General features: G+C 48.1%; 4 protein-coding genes across 4 annotated transcripts; 2 read left to right on the top strand and 2 right to left on the bottom strand.

Moving 5' to 3' along the window:
* Positions 1-968: 968 nt before the first annotated feature.
* On the bottom strand, positions 969-2899 carry N7455_011730 (cytochrome P450; the record flags this gene model as incomplete). Its single annotated transcript, XM_065606741.1, has 6 exons — positions 969-1405; positions 1526-2137; positions 2197-2265; positions 2339-2441; positions 2493-2609; positions 2675-2899. The coding sequence occupies 6 exons, from the start codon at positions 2897-2899 to the stop codon at positions 969-971; spliced, it is 1563 nt and encodes a 520-aa protein (XP_065459907.1).
* An 865-nt stretch (positions 2900-3764) lies between these two features.
* On the top strand, positions 3765-4652 carry N7455_011729 (putative pyroglutamyl peptidase type I; the record flags this gene model as incomplete). The annotated part of the gene is made up of 2 exons (XM_040960419.2): positions 3765-3901; positions 3963-4652. Exons 1-2 carry the CDS (start codon positions 3788-3790, stop codon positions 4650-4652), a joined length of 804 nt encoding a protein of 267 aa, XP_040809173.1. The 5' UTR covers positions 3765-3787.
* A 460-nt stretch (positions 4653-5112) lies between these two features.
* On the top strand, positions 5113-6252 carry N7455_011728 (MOSC domain-containing protein; the record flags this gene model as incomplete). Its single annotated transcript, XM_040960378.2, has 1 exon — positions 5113-6252. One exon carries the CDS (start codon positions 5113-5115, stop codon positions 6250-6252), a length of 1140 nt encoding a protein of 379 aa, XP_040809190.2.
* Positions 6253-7244: 992 nt separating this feature from the next.
* On the bottom strand, positions 7245-10445 carry N7455_011727 (DNA-directed DNA polymerase POL5; the record flags this gene model as incomplete). The annotated part of the gene is made up of 5 exons (XM_040960406.2): positions 7245-8147; positions 8198-8497; positions 8551-9359; positions 9427-10006; positions 10074-10445. The coding sequence occupies 5 exons, from the start codon at positions 10443-10445 to the stop codon at positions 7245-7247; spliced, it is 2964 nt and encodes a 987-aa protein (XP_040809137.2).
* Between the last annotated feature and the right edge of the window lie 4396 nt (positions 10446-14841).

Here is a 14841-nt window from a genome sequence, read left to right as displayed (position 1 = left end):
TCGAATGAGGGTGATCTGGTCGCGATTGATTTATAGCCCCGCCTAGACTAGACTCGACCGAGACGTTTGCTTCTCTACGAACTAGTCTTCTGGGTTCTCCTGGGATCTAATTTTTGTCCGTTATACCAGTCTATATATCTGGTGTGGCACGTTCATATCTGTCAATGGCCGATAGGCCGTATAATATGGCCCCACTGTGTATTTGCCTTCCAGGTGGAGGCACAACAACCAGGATCGACCGCCAAATTGATGACACCAGCCTTTCGTTAAGGGGACAACTTTCAAGAGTGCTAGGTGAACGACTGCATTTGGATGGTGCTAGCGTGGTGCATTTTATTAAGGTGACCTACTGACTTAGCTGCTCTCTCACTTTTGCTCAGGCTGCTCAGGTGACGCCCAGCTAGTCCTTGAGCTTATGTAATATTCATGTGATGCTCAGTGAGCGGGTCTAGTGATTATATAATACTCAGGGGCGTGCTCAGTTTTACTCAGTGAGCAAAGGGCGGCAAGGGGTGAGCACTAAAACGGAAAGGGAAATCCAACTTGCCCGGCCTAAAATCCGGTGTATATGTATATCTGAATGCTACAGACTACAAAGTATATGGGTGACTTAATGCACTGTTAAACATTCCACATTGAATTTCAGTTTCTGAATTATCCAATTCAGAGATCCATTCTCAACAGATTTAGTACCCAGATCTCATCTCGCTTACAATGGATAGCCACAGTATACCCGCAGAACTGTGGGCCAGATGCCAATCAACTCCACTTTCGAGGAGCCAAGTCATATCTACCTCGAAGACTTGGACTTGGACCTTTTTCAAATTCGATAATATTCGAAAATTCAGCTTATCCCACAACTTGTAAATAACATCATATTTCCGTGGTGACAAAAAACCCACAAAACCTAGCGAGTATCCAATATGTATAGCACACAAAGGGGGATAAGGGCTGCTTACATCCATCCACTACTCTCCTAGGAAACCTAGGTCAACCTCCGACTTACGCGACCGGAACAGAATCTGAACTCGCGGGTCGGTGATAGACTCAACCCCATTTTCAATGTTTGGAGGTCGACTGCCGCTCTGCAATTTCCAATCGTACTTCAGAAGCAAATGAAGGAGCAAGATTTTGGTTTCACTGGCAGCGAAGAACCGGCCCGGGCAGGCATGGACACCATGGCCGAAGACGAAGTGCTCACTTGTCGTCGCGACAAATTGATGCTTGTGTTCGTTGCCGGGCTGCTTGCGTTTGTTGCAAAACCGGTAACCATCATAAGTGGCAGCATTAGGGTAGATAGTGTCATCTTCCAGTATTTTCGTTGAAACGAACATGTTGGCGCCTTTGGGGATCACAGTTCCATCGGAGAGTACAATTTGCTTCAGGGCGAGGCGGTTCATGGAGGCTGTTGTGGAGTGTCAACAAGTCATTCTTTCAAGAAAGACAAAAAAGAAAGTGGGTTGAATGAATAAATAAAAAATCGAATGAACATCAAAAGAGGACCAAAAGAAAGTGGATAACTTACTCAAGGAGAGTGGGTTAGTACGCTGCGATTCCTTCATCACACTGTCCATCAACTTCAACTTGAGCAGACTAGTCTTCTTCAGAACTCCATCCTCAGCAGCAACCGCGCGAATCTCATCACGTAGCGGCTGGATATACTCCGGGTACGCCGCGAGGTCATATATGACATTGGTTAACAAGTTTGACGTAGTATGGATAGCCGCCAGTGCCAATCCAACCTGTGCACAGGACTGATCAAAAGTCATGTTATTTCGAGCTTCGGCGGTTTCACGATACCAGTCCAGAGCATCAGGTTCACGGGGTGGATCATCTGCGAGGAGCTTGCCCGCGCGGATCAACGCTCGCCTGTCTATCTCGCGACTAATGATGGAGCGGGCCATTTCCAAGTGTGTGCGTAGCTTCTGGGTAGAGGGCAAGAACCAGTGGACGATCGGATGAAGAATGGACGGCCATTCTCGTAGATCGCGCATAGCCATAAACGCATCGATGGCATAATTTACAGAGACATCAATCCACTCATCGTCGTGGGAGATGGTTTCTCCAACAAATATCAAAGAGGAGAGGCGGGCTACCATGTACGGGATCTTGTGCGCGATGTGGTAAGGCTTCCATTCTGGCAAAATCAGAAGCGTCAGTGGGAGTATTCAATGCAAATGGGGTGCTTTAGCATACCATCGGTGGGGGGCAAGTGTTCGTTCAATATCGCACCTGACTCCTTTGAGAGCCGAAGTGAAATGGACCCTGTGTAAATGGGAAAGATAAGTCAATCCTGTCAGTTAAGTGAGATCCTAGGTGTCTATATGTAAAGACATACCGAGCGCCTGGGTCAAACTGGTCCGCACGATCTCCACAGTAGCTTTTAAAGCAGTACCATTATGAAATGGTCCAAATCCAGGAATGCGATCATTAAAAAATGTCTATACGCAAGTTAGCCATGGTCACCAATTATTTCCGGCTTCATAGCCTGCCTTTTTGATCGAGTCATCAAAACTCAGATCTGGGTTGCTCTTGATTTCATCGACAAACTTCGGGTGCAATACAACTATCGGGCTTGTGGCTCCGATGATCTGAAAAACATTGACTCCCTGGGAAGGCCTATTAGCATATTTGAGGGCAGAGAATGCTGGCTTTGATCTTTATTGAGACTCACCTTTGCAAAGCCTTCGGTAATCAGTTGACGACATGACCGAGTGAAGCGTTGCCGGGCCTTTTTGTTGGTAAGCTCCCACCAGGTCTTTCCAACCAAAGGAATGTGCCTATGTGGAATCCCGTTTGCTATATCTGCCCATACACTTGTTATGAACACCGCCACTAGGGCGATGCACACACTCTGTACAACATAGGGAGTGTTGAGTAATTCAGTGATGACTGCCATGGTCAAGGTCAAGGTCAAGGCTGAAAAGGGGAAGAGGGGACAATAGAAGCGACACCCTGAATTTCTAAGATCTGATATTCTCCGAGGACCTACTCATTTATAATAGTTACCGAGCCATTGGCCAGTCAGGGAAACTCCATTTTCCCCTCAACCGACCTTGGACTGGATATTCAAACCAGGGGGGCCCACGTAGGGTATCAAATGCTGTCCAGTTGAACCGAACCGAGCCAAAGCCAATTGGAAAGTTACAGGTCCAATAAATCCTAAGCGACCAATTCTTTTGACCCAGAACGTCAAAGCTCCGATCAACAATATTCTTGGCCTACATCGATGTACACCTAGCCTGAAATGCGAGAACGAGAGCCAAATTAAGCGATCCTTACCCGAACAGGCAATTCTTGAGTGAGGGTTTCTATTCCGCCTGGACCCACTTGCATATGCAGATGTTTTCCAATCTATAAGCGTTCCAATGATAATAGAGGCCTGCAAATTCTGCAAGTTGAACGGTAGAATCATTGAAGGGGAAACCAGCTCTGTACTCCGTCGTACAAGAATAAGAAAGTCTCGGTAGCCTAGCACCAGAAAGGTTCTTTTTTGGGGGGGGGGGGGGGGAAGACCAGATGAAGACTTAGCAAGTAGCACTAACAAAATATTTAATATCTAAGAATCTAAGAATCTAACAAGCTACTAACTAGATATCATACATAAGCCTCAAATATGAAGCCCGTAACTGGTCACCACTTTATATAGTTTAACGGAATTAGGCTAGTAAGATCCATGGGTTGCATTCCGCCAAGACCCCGCATTCGTCTGTGTGTCTTCCAAGGTTCGTTTTCCCCGCTTGCAAGTCATCTTCTTCTCAACTTCACCTCAAGAATAACTGTGAATATGGGTGATTTCGGGACTACTGCTCCATATACACTCTCCACTCCTGTCGGCAACAGCCCGCTACAACCCTCGGCCTCGCCTAATGAGATATCCGTCCTAATAACAGGCTTTGGGGTAAGTGATCTGCACTTTCGGATGCTGTTAGTATCCGACCCGAAACTAACTGTGTAACCAGCCCTTCAAGACCAACCTTGTGAATGCGTCATATCTGATCGCTTCCTCCCTTCCATCATCTTTCCTTTTCCCATCACCTAAAGGTCACGACTCGGACCCACGTCGCGTTTCACTCCATGTGCATCCCACTCCGATCCCAGTGGCATATGCCACTGTTCGAGAGGCTCTTCCATTAATTCTGGAGGAGTTTGCGGCATCTCATGGTGGTCGCAGACCTGATCTCATTATTCATATCGGCATTGCAGCTCCACGGCAATATTACTCCGTCGAAAGTTTAGCTCACCGAGATGACTATAACATCACCGATGTCAATGGTCGCCCCGGTTATGTGGACGGCGAGAGGCGATGGAAAGAGCTGGGTCTGCCACCGATACTAACACCAGGGCGTGCTGCAGATGATCCCTCCTCTGCTTCGCCCTACCAACCCGACGACCAGTTCCTGGAGACGTGGCGTTCGTTTGCTCCCGAGTCGGATCTCCGGATCTCTCAAGATGCGGGCCACTACCTGTGTGACTTCATTTTCTACACCAGCATGTCTTTGGCCCAATTACAGGGCCAAGACCGCAATGTTCTGTTCCTCCATGTCCCTGGGGCATCTAAGGATGCGAATATCGAGCAAGGTCAGGTTGTCACACTCGCCCTAATTAAGGCAATGGTCGCGTGTTGGCTTGATAAGAAGCATCCGGCATAACCAGATCGCATCAGAGTCAACTTTATCTTGGGCATATACCCCCTTCAGGTGGTCCACCTAGGTACATGTTGTTGGTTTTGTTTTATATCCGGTATTTGGCTTCAAGGATTGCTTTTCCTGGACTTGTCTGCATTTCTAGTTTCCTTTCCCTTGGGATTTTGTGGATTTTATACGCGCACGGTGTTTACATGTGGTGTACCATGTGTCTAATTCATACCTCTAGGTTTTTCTATTATTGGACCTAAGGCAGCTACCATATATAAAATCACAGGATAAGGCACGGCATATCAACAAAGCACTATAATGGCAAACTGAATGTGTCACATCCTCTTACTCTAAGCACCTCAAAATTAAGAGTCATAACATCATATGAAAGGCGGCACCCCGTGGCAAAACTGACTTTATCACATCGGTGGCTTCCAGGACTGTATAACCCGAACATCTTCTCAAAACAGCAAACATGCTTCAGTTGCACAACATGGCGTCAGCAGTAATATTAGGCCTCGTACTCCTAATTCCAATTCTCCTGATTACTCGCTTCGCAGGATGGCCCAATTCAGTCCAATCGCCAACCAAACTTCTCCGCATATGGCCCCGCCCCAAACAATCCAGCGAGATCATCTCGTTGCGCATGTACCCCATTAAATCTTGTCGAGGCCTAGAAGTCCAATCAACAGTCCTAAAACAGCATGGTCTTGACCTTGACCGCCGCTGGATGCTCATCGACTCATCTTCAAATACTTTCCTAACAATCCGCCAAATCCCCGATATGACACGCATCCGCACCGCCCTAAGTGTCGACGGCGACGAGTTGGTCGTGAGTATCCCAAACCCCGAAGCAAATGAATCCAGCCAAGACCAAGACCATCAATTCCACACAATCCGCATCCCTTCCCATCCATCCCCACAATGGCTAGCGGAAAATACAAATCTGGGCCCCGCCCACATCTGGGACACGGAGACAGACGGGTACAGGTACAGCGATGAAATCAATGCCCCCTTCTCTGCCTTCCTGCGACGTGACGTCGCCCTCGTCTACAAGGGCCCAACCCCACGCGTGCTGAAGGGTAACGGCGCCCCGCGTCGTCTCGGCCGCGTCCAGACAACCGGCTTTCCGGATGTGCACCCGATATTGATTGCTTCGGAATCTTCGCTGGCAGAGCTCAATGTTCGTCTGGGAAAGGTGGGTGTGGACCCGATTACTGTCGAGCGGTTCCGTCCGAATATCGTTGTACGCGGAGGCGCGCCATGGAGTGAGGATTCGTGGAAGTTGGTTCGCATTACTGGTCGGGAGCCTAGCGGTATTTCTGGTGGTTCTGCTGGTTATGGCAAGGCTGTTATCCAGTCCCCGCTTGATCTAGATATTGTGGCTCGCTGTGCGCGTTGTCAGGTGCCTAATGTCGATCCAACTACGGCGCTCAAGAACAAGAAGCAGCCGTGGGATACGCTTGTTTCGTACCGTAGGGTCGACGAGGGAATTAAGTACAAACCTTGTTTCGGGATGTTGAGTGCGCCGCGTAATGAGGGCGCTATTGAGGTTGGGATGAAGCTGGAGGTTTTGGAGGAGACGACTAAGCATCGATACCTTACTGGTTTCTAGGGGGGGATTCAATGACTCATTGTGATCTGAATAGAATATGGCAATGTAAGATTAGAAGTTGAATGGCGTGAAAATATATATATAGAGAGAGTTACATATATTTCTCATTCTCCATTCTCCATGATATATTTTGGAAATATGTACATAGACATCTCTTTTCCAAACTTGATATTATCCTTCTAGAAGGTTGAACACAACCTTTCAAACTGATGCTTGATCAATGGCATAACATCGGTTATAAAAGTCCTCATCTCTAACAGTAATATTGACATCTTCAGCGAGAAGGGAATCTACTGCGGTTTCGAAATGATAGATGCCGGACTTTGTCACTCTGGGAGCATGATAGAGTTCATTCGCCAGATAGCAAGATGTAAAAGGTACAAACCAGCCCTGTCAGGTTGATTTATAAGACTAGGGCACTTTCGGATTAGGTGCGTAAGTGTGGTATCAATAGGCGGTGGTAAATTTGTCCAAGCGCAATCGGTATAGATGAACAGCAGGCGAAGGTCATTTCCCCCATAATTTTCAACTACCAGTAGATTGGCTCCATGTGAGATCGAAAACGAGAGAAAGGTTGGGCCAGTGCAAGTCTTCGAGTTCTTGGCTTCAAATTCCCTCCACGGGTTGTTTGGTTGAGGGTAGGGGTTTTCGTGGATTCCAGTGTCATAGTCTATTATATAAGACCACAGATACCACTTGTTGCAGCATCCGCGACCACTATACTCCGACACGCAGCAAGAAATGGTGTGTGACCCTGGGGATCTTGTCGCTCGGAATCCATCATATCCCGCAGAACGTTGAGTATAGGCTGGACGAACATGCCGTCCTCAAGTGCACGAATGACACTGCACATATATCTATATATGCGATAGATCTGATTCAAAAATAAGATGGTGGACTACATAAAACCGTTGAATAAACATGATAATGACATTGACATTGAAAACTAGCGACATATCATACTCGCAATCTCTATACAAAAGAACCCATCCTCACTTCAACTGCTTGCTCGCAGAAACACACCAGTTATTCCACTCTGAAAAGAACGACGGCTGCACATGACACTTGGTGCTCATGAGTTGATCCTTGCGAGTAGCAGCATAAACATCCACAACACCCGCAATGGCATCCTTATCATGCGCAACAAGAACCTTGGTAACAAGCAAACTAGCCTGGCTGCAAGCAGTCGCATGGCCCATAGGTCCACTGTGGCTAGCCTCCTTATGAACAGACCGGAGCAGCTCCCAGAGCGCCTCCGCCTGTGCATCGTCCTCGATCTTCGGGAGCGAATTGCCCTTGCACACCTTCGTGTACTCGCGCAGCACTCCGTTGGCCTTGGTGGCGATCTGCTTCACGCTAGTCCGGCGAGATAGTCGGAGCAACGGCAGGAGGATATCCAGTGCGAGGGGGCGGGTGTGGCTCTTCTTTACAAATATCTCTAGCAGGTCTAGGACGCGGTTCTTGAAGTTCACCATGTTCTCGCGTGCGTCTTTCTTGTCTTTGCGGTGGGAGGTTTCTTGGCGACGCGCACGGAATACTTGCACCAGTTTGTCGTCTAGTTCGTCCATCTCATCGTCGTTCATGTCGGCATCGGAGTCGGACTCATCTTCGTCTGCGCGGTGGGAGCCGAGAGCTGCGGCTAGTTTGGCTTCGAAGGCGGCGACTTCCTGGGAGTCTTCTTCGTTGTCTTCTTCTTCCTCCTCCTCCTCGTCGTCGTCCGAGTCGGAGCCGGAGCCGGAGCCGCCGGCTTCGACGACCTCGACATCGCTGTCAAGCTCATCCTCGTCGACATCCATCATCTCCTCATCGTCATCTTCTCCTTCTTCCTCGCCTTCGTCGTCTTGCTCTTCAAACATCTCTTGTTGTCCGGCAAGACTCTCCTTGGCCTCAAGAATCTAGGTCTAGTTAGAAAATGCATGTCTGCCAAAAAGTTGAGGCTACATACCGAGGTCAAAGATTCCAATCCGTTCTCGGTGATCTGGTTGGCAAATGCGCCAAACACCTGCTCACTCATACGACGGAAAAGCTGCGATTGCTTGGATGCGAAACTGAGAAGGATCTCAACCAACGCATCCGAGGCATCGCCGGCGTCTTCCGTTTTGGTCTCCTTGTCGCCCAGGAACTTGGTATAGCAGAACTCCAGCTCATCAAGCATGGATACCGCGTCTGCGTCTCCGTTGTACACCTGCATGATAGTCATAGAGTAAAGCAGCTTAAATGCGGCCATGCCCTTCTCTTTCTTCTCCTATGTGGTAGTCAGTATAAGCGGCCAAAAGACCGACGAGGGGGGGATCATACCCTGCTGGACAGCTTCTTCAGAGATTTAAAAGCAGCCTTCACTGATTCTGACAGCTTCTCATCGATAGCAATGATGAACTTGCCGAATTCGCCCGACTTGGCTGCATCGCGAATCTGCTTCACCACAGCATATGGGAGCGTAGCAGCAAACTTTTGGTTGGAAATAAGGCTGTTTAAGCAGGAGTTGATTCGATTGCGCAGGAGTTCTTGTGTTGCCGATGAGAGAGGAGGCTCAGGGGCAGTGGAGCCCTTGGCCGTATCCATGAAGTACGCAAAGCGCACGAAAATGGACAGAATCTGCTCAAGGCTTGCTTGGAGGTCTTCGGCGTCGTCTTCATTGGCAGAAGCCTTGGAGCGCACAATTGTCAACAGGAGTCCAGCGACAAATTGACGGTTGGATGCGGCGGTTTTCTCCTCGGTTGTGCTGGGGTTTTGAATAAGTTGTTCGAAGAATGGGACAATCTCTTCCAATGCCTCGAAGTTGGCTTCGGCAACAATCTTCTCAACCGTCTTGGTCTTTGTAGCCTGGTCGAAGTTCAGCGTGCCGCTGGTTCCCATCAAGCCACGGATGGCCGCAGCTGCGAATTCGGGTTCCTTGGACACGCGGGTCTGGATTGCCTTGGCCACTTTAACGGCCATTCGGTGCAAGTACCGGTCCTCCACGGCGAGCTGGTTCGTCAAGCATCGCATAAGATTCTTGGTGAAAATCTGAGAGGCCTGCTGCGGAGCACCATCGTTCAGAATTCTGTTGAAAAGAAGGAAGCCCCAGTATTTGCGCTCGTCCGAGGACGCAGCAGCAAACAAACCATCTATAAAGAGATTTTTTGTCAGTTCCATATGTATCATGTATCATCCAATCGCTAGATAGGTACTCACTGTCCACAACCTCGGTCCAGAAATCAGCGAAGGTCATACGAGACTTCTTCGACTTATCCTTAGCCTCAACGCTGGTCCGAGACAGAACCGCATCCCAGGCGAAGTGAAGCTTGTTGTTCCAGACGCCAGAGGACTTCGCAGTGTTCACCTTAGTCTCACCGTCGCTGGCCGCAGCACCCGATTCCTTCATGATCTTCGACATGATGCTGCGCTCCTTCGTATCCAGGGGATCATCATGCTTCCAGACCTTGCTCGGGAAGGTAGCATTGGGGAACATATCCTTCGCCGCCAACCAGATAGCAACACCCTCGGGCGACCGGGCGAGGTCGCGCACGCAGAGCTGTTCCAGCGCCGACTGGATGTACTTAGGTTCCATCTGACGCACGGCCAGGTCGTAGACACACTGGTAAATAATCCACCCACACTCTTCGCGGATCCATGGCTTCTTCTGTGCAAGCTCGAAAACAAGATCGACGACCTGGGTCCATTGCTCGAAGGGCACGGTGGGTTGGAACAGGACGGAGGATTTGATGATCGCTTCAGCGCCGAAAAGACGGCCGAAAAGGTGGTCGCGTTGTTCCTATATGAAACGAAAGGATATCCCAGTTAGCGCATGCGACGTTTTAAAATCATGTGTGGCCACCAACCTGTCCCGACTCGCTGCCATAGGAACTGGACTGAGACTCCCAGAGGTTCAGTGCATCCGAGAAGGTGAAGCGTGATGTCTCTCTCGGCGATGAGAAGACCTGTGTCAGAATCTCTGTCAAGGCAATTGAGAATCCGATTCGAGCAGCTTTGCGGCTACTGCAGAGACCGCGGAAGAGCCTCGATAGCACCTTCTTGATCTGTTCATCGGCAGGGTTCTGGTCTGGAGTGAATTGTGACACTAGGGCTTGAGCAGCCTTGAGTCGGATATCATCTTTTTCACTAGCGAGATCCTCGTAGAGTTCCACCAGCTTCACGTCGACATTGTGAGGTTCGCGGCGGCGCTTCTTTGAACCGGCGAAGGGGGGGCCCATTGCTGAGACTGGGGAGATTTTGATACGGCGAATAGGTGTGAGGTTCAATTAGCGATCAAACTATTCGTTCTTAGGCCTTGATAATGGAGATCTGCAAACCAAAGGCACGTTCAACACTCCTTGCGGCCGTTCAAGTTGCTCAGAAAAATTCATGCTTTAGCCTATTTGGGGCTAGCGTGGTCCGATAAGCCGATAAGGATTTTGATGCTCCAAGAGACCGGGGTTGAACGGCCAAATGACCTCTTTAAAAATGGAAAATTTTTTTTTCCTTAGAGGCTTCAGGAGGATATCTGGAACCCATGATTTATTGATCATCTTAAGAAATCAAGAGTAGTGGCGTGAAGTTATATCAATAGGTTCAAGACGTCTATATATATTGTAGGATCTGACCACTCTCCGCAAAAACTTCAAGACCTCCAACAAAGCCAATTTTCATCTGCTCATAGCAATTCTGAAGGAAGATTCAAAATCACTAAGTCAAATGCTATGTATCCAGCCTACGATTCTAGCCAAGAAAAAAAAAAAAAAAAAAAAAGAATCCAGCCCCAAGGCCACAAGACTGTCTCCAAGTATACGGAGTACTCCGCGGAATACTCCGTATCTCAAACGTAGCCCCTGGAAGCCACAGCAAAGATACCTCAAAAACCACGCAACATATCGGGCGCGACAACATGCAACCAATGTTTCAATAGACGGAAGAGCATGGTGTATTCGAAGCTGTCAGAGAGACCGGGATCCAAAAGAAGGACTGATTCAGGGGTAATGACGAATCTCAAAAACGAGATCAGGTTCCAGACCATTCAACCTCAAACCACCAGTCCAGACCAGACGCAGAACTATCCTGTTGTCAAAGGCAACCGGGAAACCAACATCCATTTATACAATCGCATGTCGCCGAGGATAATCCGCTAATTGCGCTGGATCCGAGCTTCAGGATCCGGGCTCCGCTTGCGCTGATTTCACGGATGCACCGACCCGCCCGGGGGGCTGATCTGTATACGAGTAGGCCGAACAAAGCGTCATTTCTTGGTATGTTGTGGGTAGCAAAAAGTAGGAATCATGCATCGAACTATCAATTTGGCGCGGGCGAGACCATTTTGATATCTGACAGAATCAATATTATGGAGCTTGGAAGAAAATTACCTCTGTATCAGAATTGATGTGTTGGAACGGATGGGATCGTCTGCCGTGGATCTGCATGGTTTAAGTAGTTTTTAGTTTTAGGTAGTCGTCGTGCTGGTAACAAACATGTGGGAATGGATTTCGTGGGAATTGCCCAGGTGGTTTTGATGTAGGCGGATGGGTCTCGGAGTGAATAATATATGGAGTCCAGCGTCTTGGTGGGCCTGGGAGTCCTGGCAACCGTTGTGATAGATGTAGAGTCGGGTGTCAGATTTTGACACGTTTTCAGGGGCTTGCCTGATTATGCCACTATCACCGTATTGGACAGCTTTGCGTGACTTGGGAGGTTGTACGGAGTACAGAGGTTCGGAGTGAAATTTGGTTGAGTACTAGGATTGGGGAGTGTACACGGTGTTTAAGTAAAGACGGGGTTGGCGACAGGTTTAGCTTAAGGTGGTCTGCATACAGGTTGGAATTTTTTTTTTAGTAAAAAAAAAAATATATATATATATATATATTATATTGATCAAGAGAGGTATTCTGTGCGACAAAAGAAAGTCTAGACCGGTAAAAAAAGATTGTAGAATATACCAGTCCAGCGGCGCCTAGGTAAGCCTCTTGACCTATCACGGGTGTATTTGACAGAGATACCACAATCGGAGCTGTGTAATGTGGGGAGTCATCAGCTTCCAAATATGGAGTAGGGCGTCGCTAATACGTGATAGCACGCTTGAGAGAGGGGAGCTGACAGGCACGAAGCCGATGAGGCGCGCATAAATGACCGGGGGTACCAATAGCGGCGCTGATCGGGGACTCCGAGCCGGGAGAATAATAATTTGACAAATATAGAAAAGATCAGGGGAAATACATCGGGGTAAGGGTATTTCCAGTACTGAAGGAATGGTATGATACCCCAAATACGGAGTACAGAGAGAGAGGTTTCCAGTTTGAGGAAATCTCTGGAATATCTCTGTTGATGTCATGCGTGATCACGGGATAACGCATTAAAAGTCCTTGGAAGCTTTGCTTTGTTTATTTGAAGCTTGACCCATCCATGGATATATCAACAACATCGTGACATCACATTGGACAATAAGAGGGTAAAATCTTGAGAGAGGGGAAAGGTCTGGCCCTAACCATGCAGGGAATATCGGGAACACGAGGAATGTGATGAACCCCGCAGCGAAGAAGTCGGCTGGAGAGCTGACATGACTGGCCCCATCGCACATGGCGTTGTGATGCAATTGACCGGTCACATCATCGGGGTGCTCTCCGACCCCACCTTAGCTGCGACTCTGCAGCCGTGGCGCAGTGAGATAGTTAGATCGGGGCAATTGGGCTGATACGGTCAGCATTTCAGAGAGTTTGGCATCTGCAAGCGCCTGGAAAGAGGACGCTGATTCGTGAACGCCTGTTCCAGTGTTATGGTCAACACATCAACACACATCAAAACAACGCGATCAGAGACATCCCCCGAGGGTTTCAAGACGGAGTCTGCCAACTTCCAAGGCTAATAATGGATATCTATGATTAGCACATCAGGTTTGCAATGTGCACGGAGCACAGATAGGTTGATGTTCAGTAGATATGACGTAGCATGACGGGCCAATAGAATCCCCCGAACGCGTCGTGGGAGTTGCACACCGCATCGTCGGCCACGGAGGAGAGTTGTGTAACAATGCCTTTGAGAGATGGATATACATATTCCGTAGAGGGCAACCAGTTGTAAACAAATCGAAAGGACCAGGGATTGATGCATGTCGGATCGGATATACCAGGATGGCCCAGCGAAGGTTCACGAGATGGTCTAGAGTAGCACACCATGGGGTACTCCGTACATTGGTGAATCATGAGCCGAGTGTCCACTATGACTGGGCCACACTAAAGCCGACTCCAGCGGCTAGTAGTTTCATATGCCATGCTTTGTACAAAGTAAAAAAAAAAACTAAGGTAGCAAATCTGAGATCTTGCTGTGTACCCCGTAGCGAACATCGCATCTGATAACCCAAAGGGGACAGAACAGAGATCTGTGTTGATAAACTTGTTCAAGGTGTGAACGAACCATGATTTTCACGTCGGTTCCCAGGGTTGTCGTGGTCGTCGCATGAGTTTTGACCCCGGGTCATCCTTACTGGTATTAGTAGTAGCCCTAGCTCAAGAGCGGCAATTGAGATGGGATTGAGATGCAATTGAGATGCAATTGCTTTCGTTGTTGGTAAAGCGCGCGCCAAAGGCCATCAGAGATGAAGGTTTCAATAGAACTACCCTTAGGCAATTAATGTATATTGAAGTCAAACATCCTACCAAGGGGGATGGAAGGGATGCGCGACATTGGAGACCATCGTGAACCCTTGATCAACAAGAATGCCCAAGCAAGGGCAGCACGGGTATGTATGAGTAGAGCACTATAGCATCTTCAATTTCCAGAGGAAGAATGAGATTATCTACCATTCCTTACTCAATACTACGTTGTACGTTCCGATGGTGAAGCGATTGAATGGCCATCTCTAATTCTTTTGTATACCACTTTGTACTCCATACTTCGCACCACCGATAGAGATTCCAACCTCTGATCGGCTCTTGATATCGCCTAATGGGGGCTAGATAGTGCGAACTCTTTTGTTCATTTCGGAGATGAGGAGATCTTGAGATTCCACGCCTCTGCCGTGTGGCCAATCAATACCTCGGTAAGATAGATGATCACAGGGCTTCTTATCGGGCTAGTAGAGTCGATCGAGCACTAGGCATATTAGCATAGTAACAGAGGATATTAGCACTATAATTGAGAATGGATCTAGTTTTTCCAGTCGGGGCATTTAGGATGAATTGAAGTATATCATGACGTTATGTCAAAGCAATAAAGAAGCCGTTCTCAATCGAAGCGCCCTTGCTTCCTCATCACTTGCTTCCCATCACTTGCAGAAGCTTTAAAATTTTTTTTTCTCCCGAAGACCAGGAAAAGTGGATATCTTTTTTTTTTTTTTTTGCATTAGACTCGATCTCTTGGGCTCCGTTTTTTTTTTTTTTTTTCAGCTCACCTGTGGTTCACACACAGGTGACGGACACACACGGGAAAGAAAAAGTTTTTTGGTGGATACTCTTTTGTAACTCAGTGAAGAATAGTAGATATTTACTCCGTACTCCGTCGCAGAAAGGTAAGTAATAAATACAGAGACAATCCTCCTTCCATAGAGCAGGGGAGTGAAAGCTAAACCCAAGACATACCTAGTATAGTACCATGTACTCCGTACTCCGTACTCCGGAAGAAAATAGG

Source organism: Penicillium solitum, assembly GCF_028829755.1.
Source record: "Penicillium solitum strain IBT 25940 chromosome Unknown utg000009l_segment0_segment0, whole genome shotgun sequence".
Lineage (NCBI taxonomy): Eukaryota > Fungi > Ascomycota > Eurotiomycetes > Eurotiales > Aspergillaceae > Penicillium > Penicillium solitum.
This window is presented reverse-complemented; position numbering and strand designations above follow the sequence as displayed.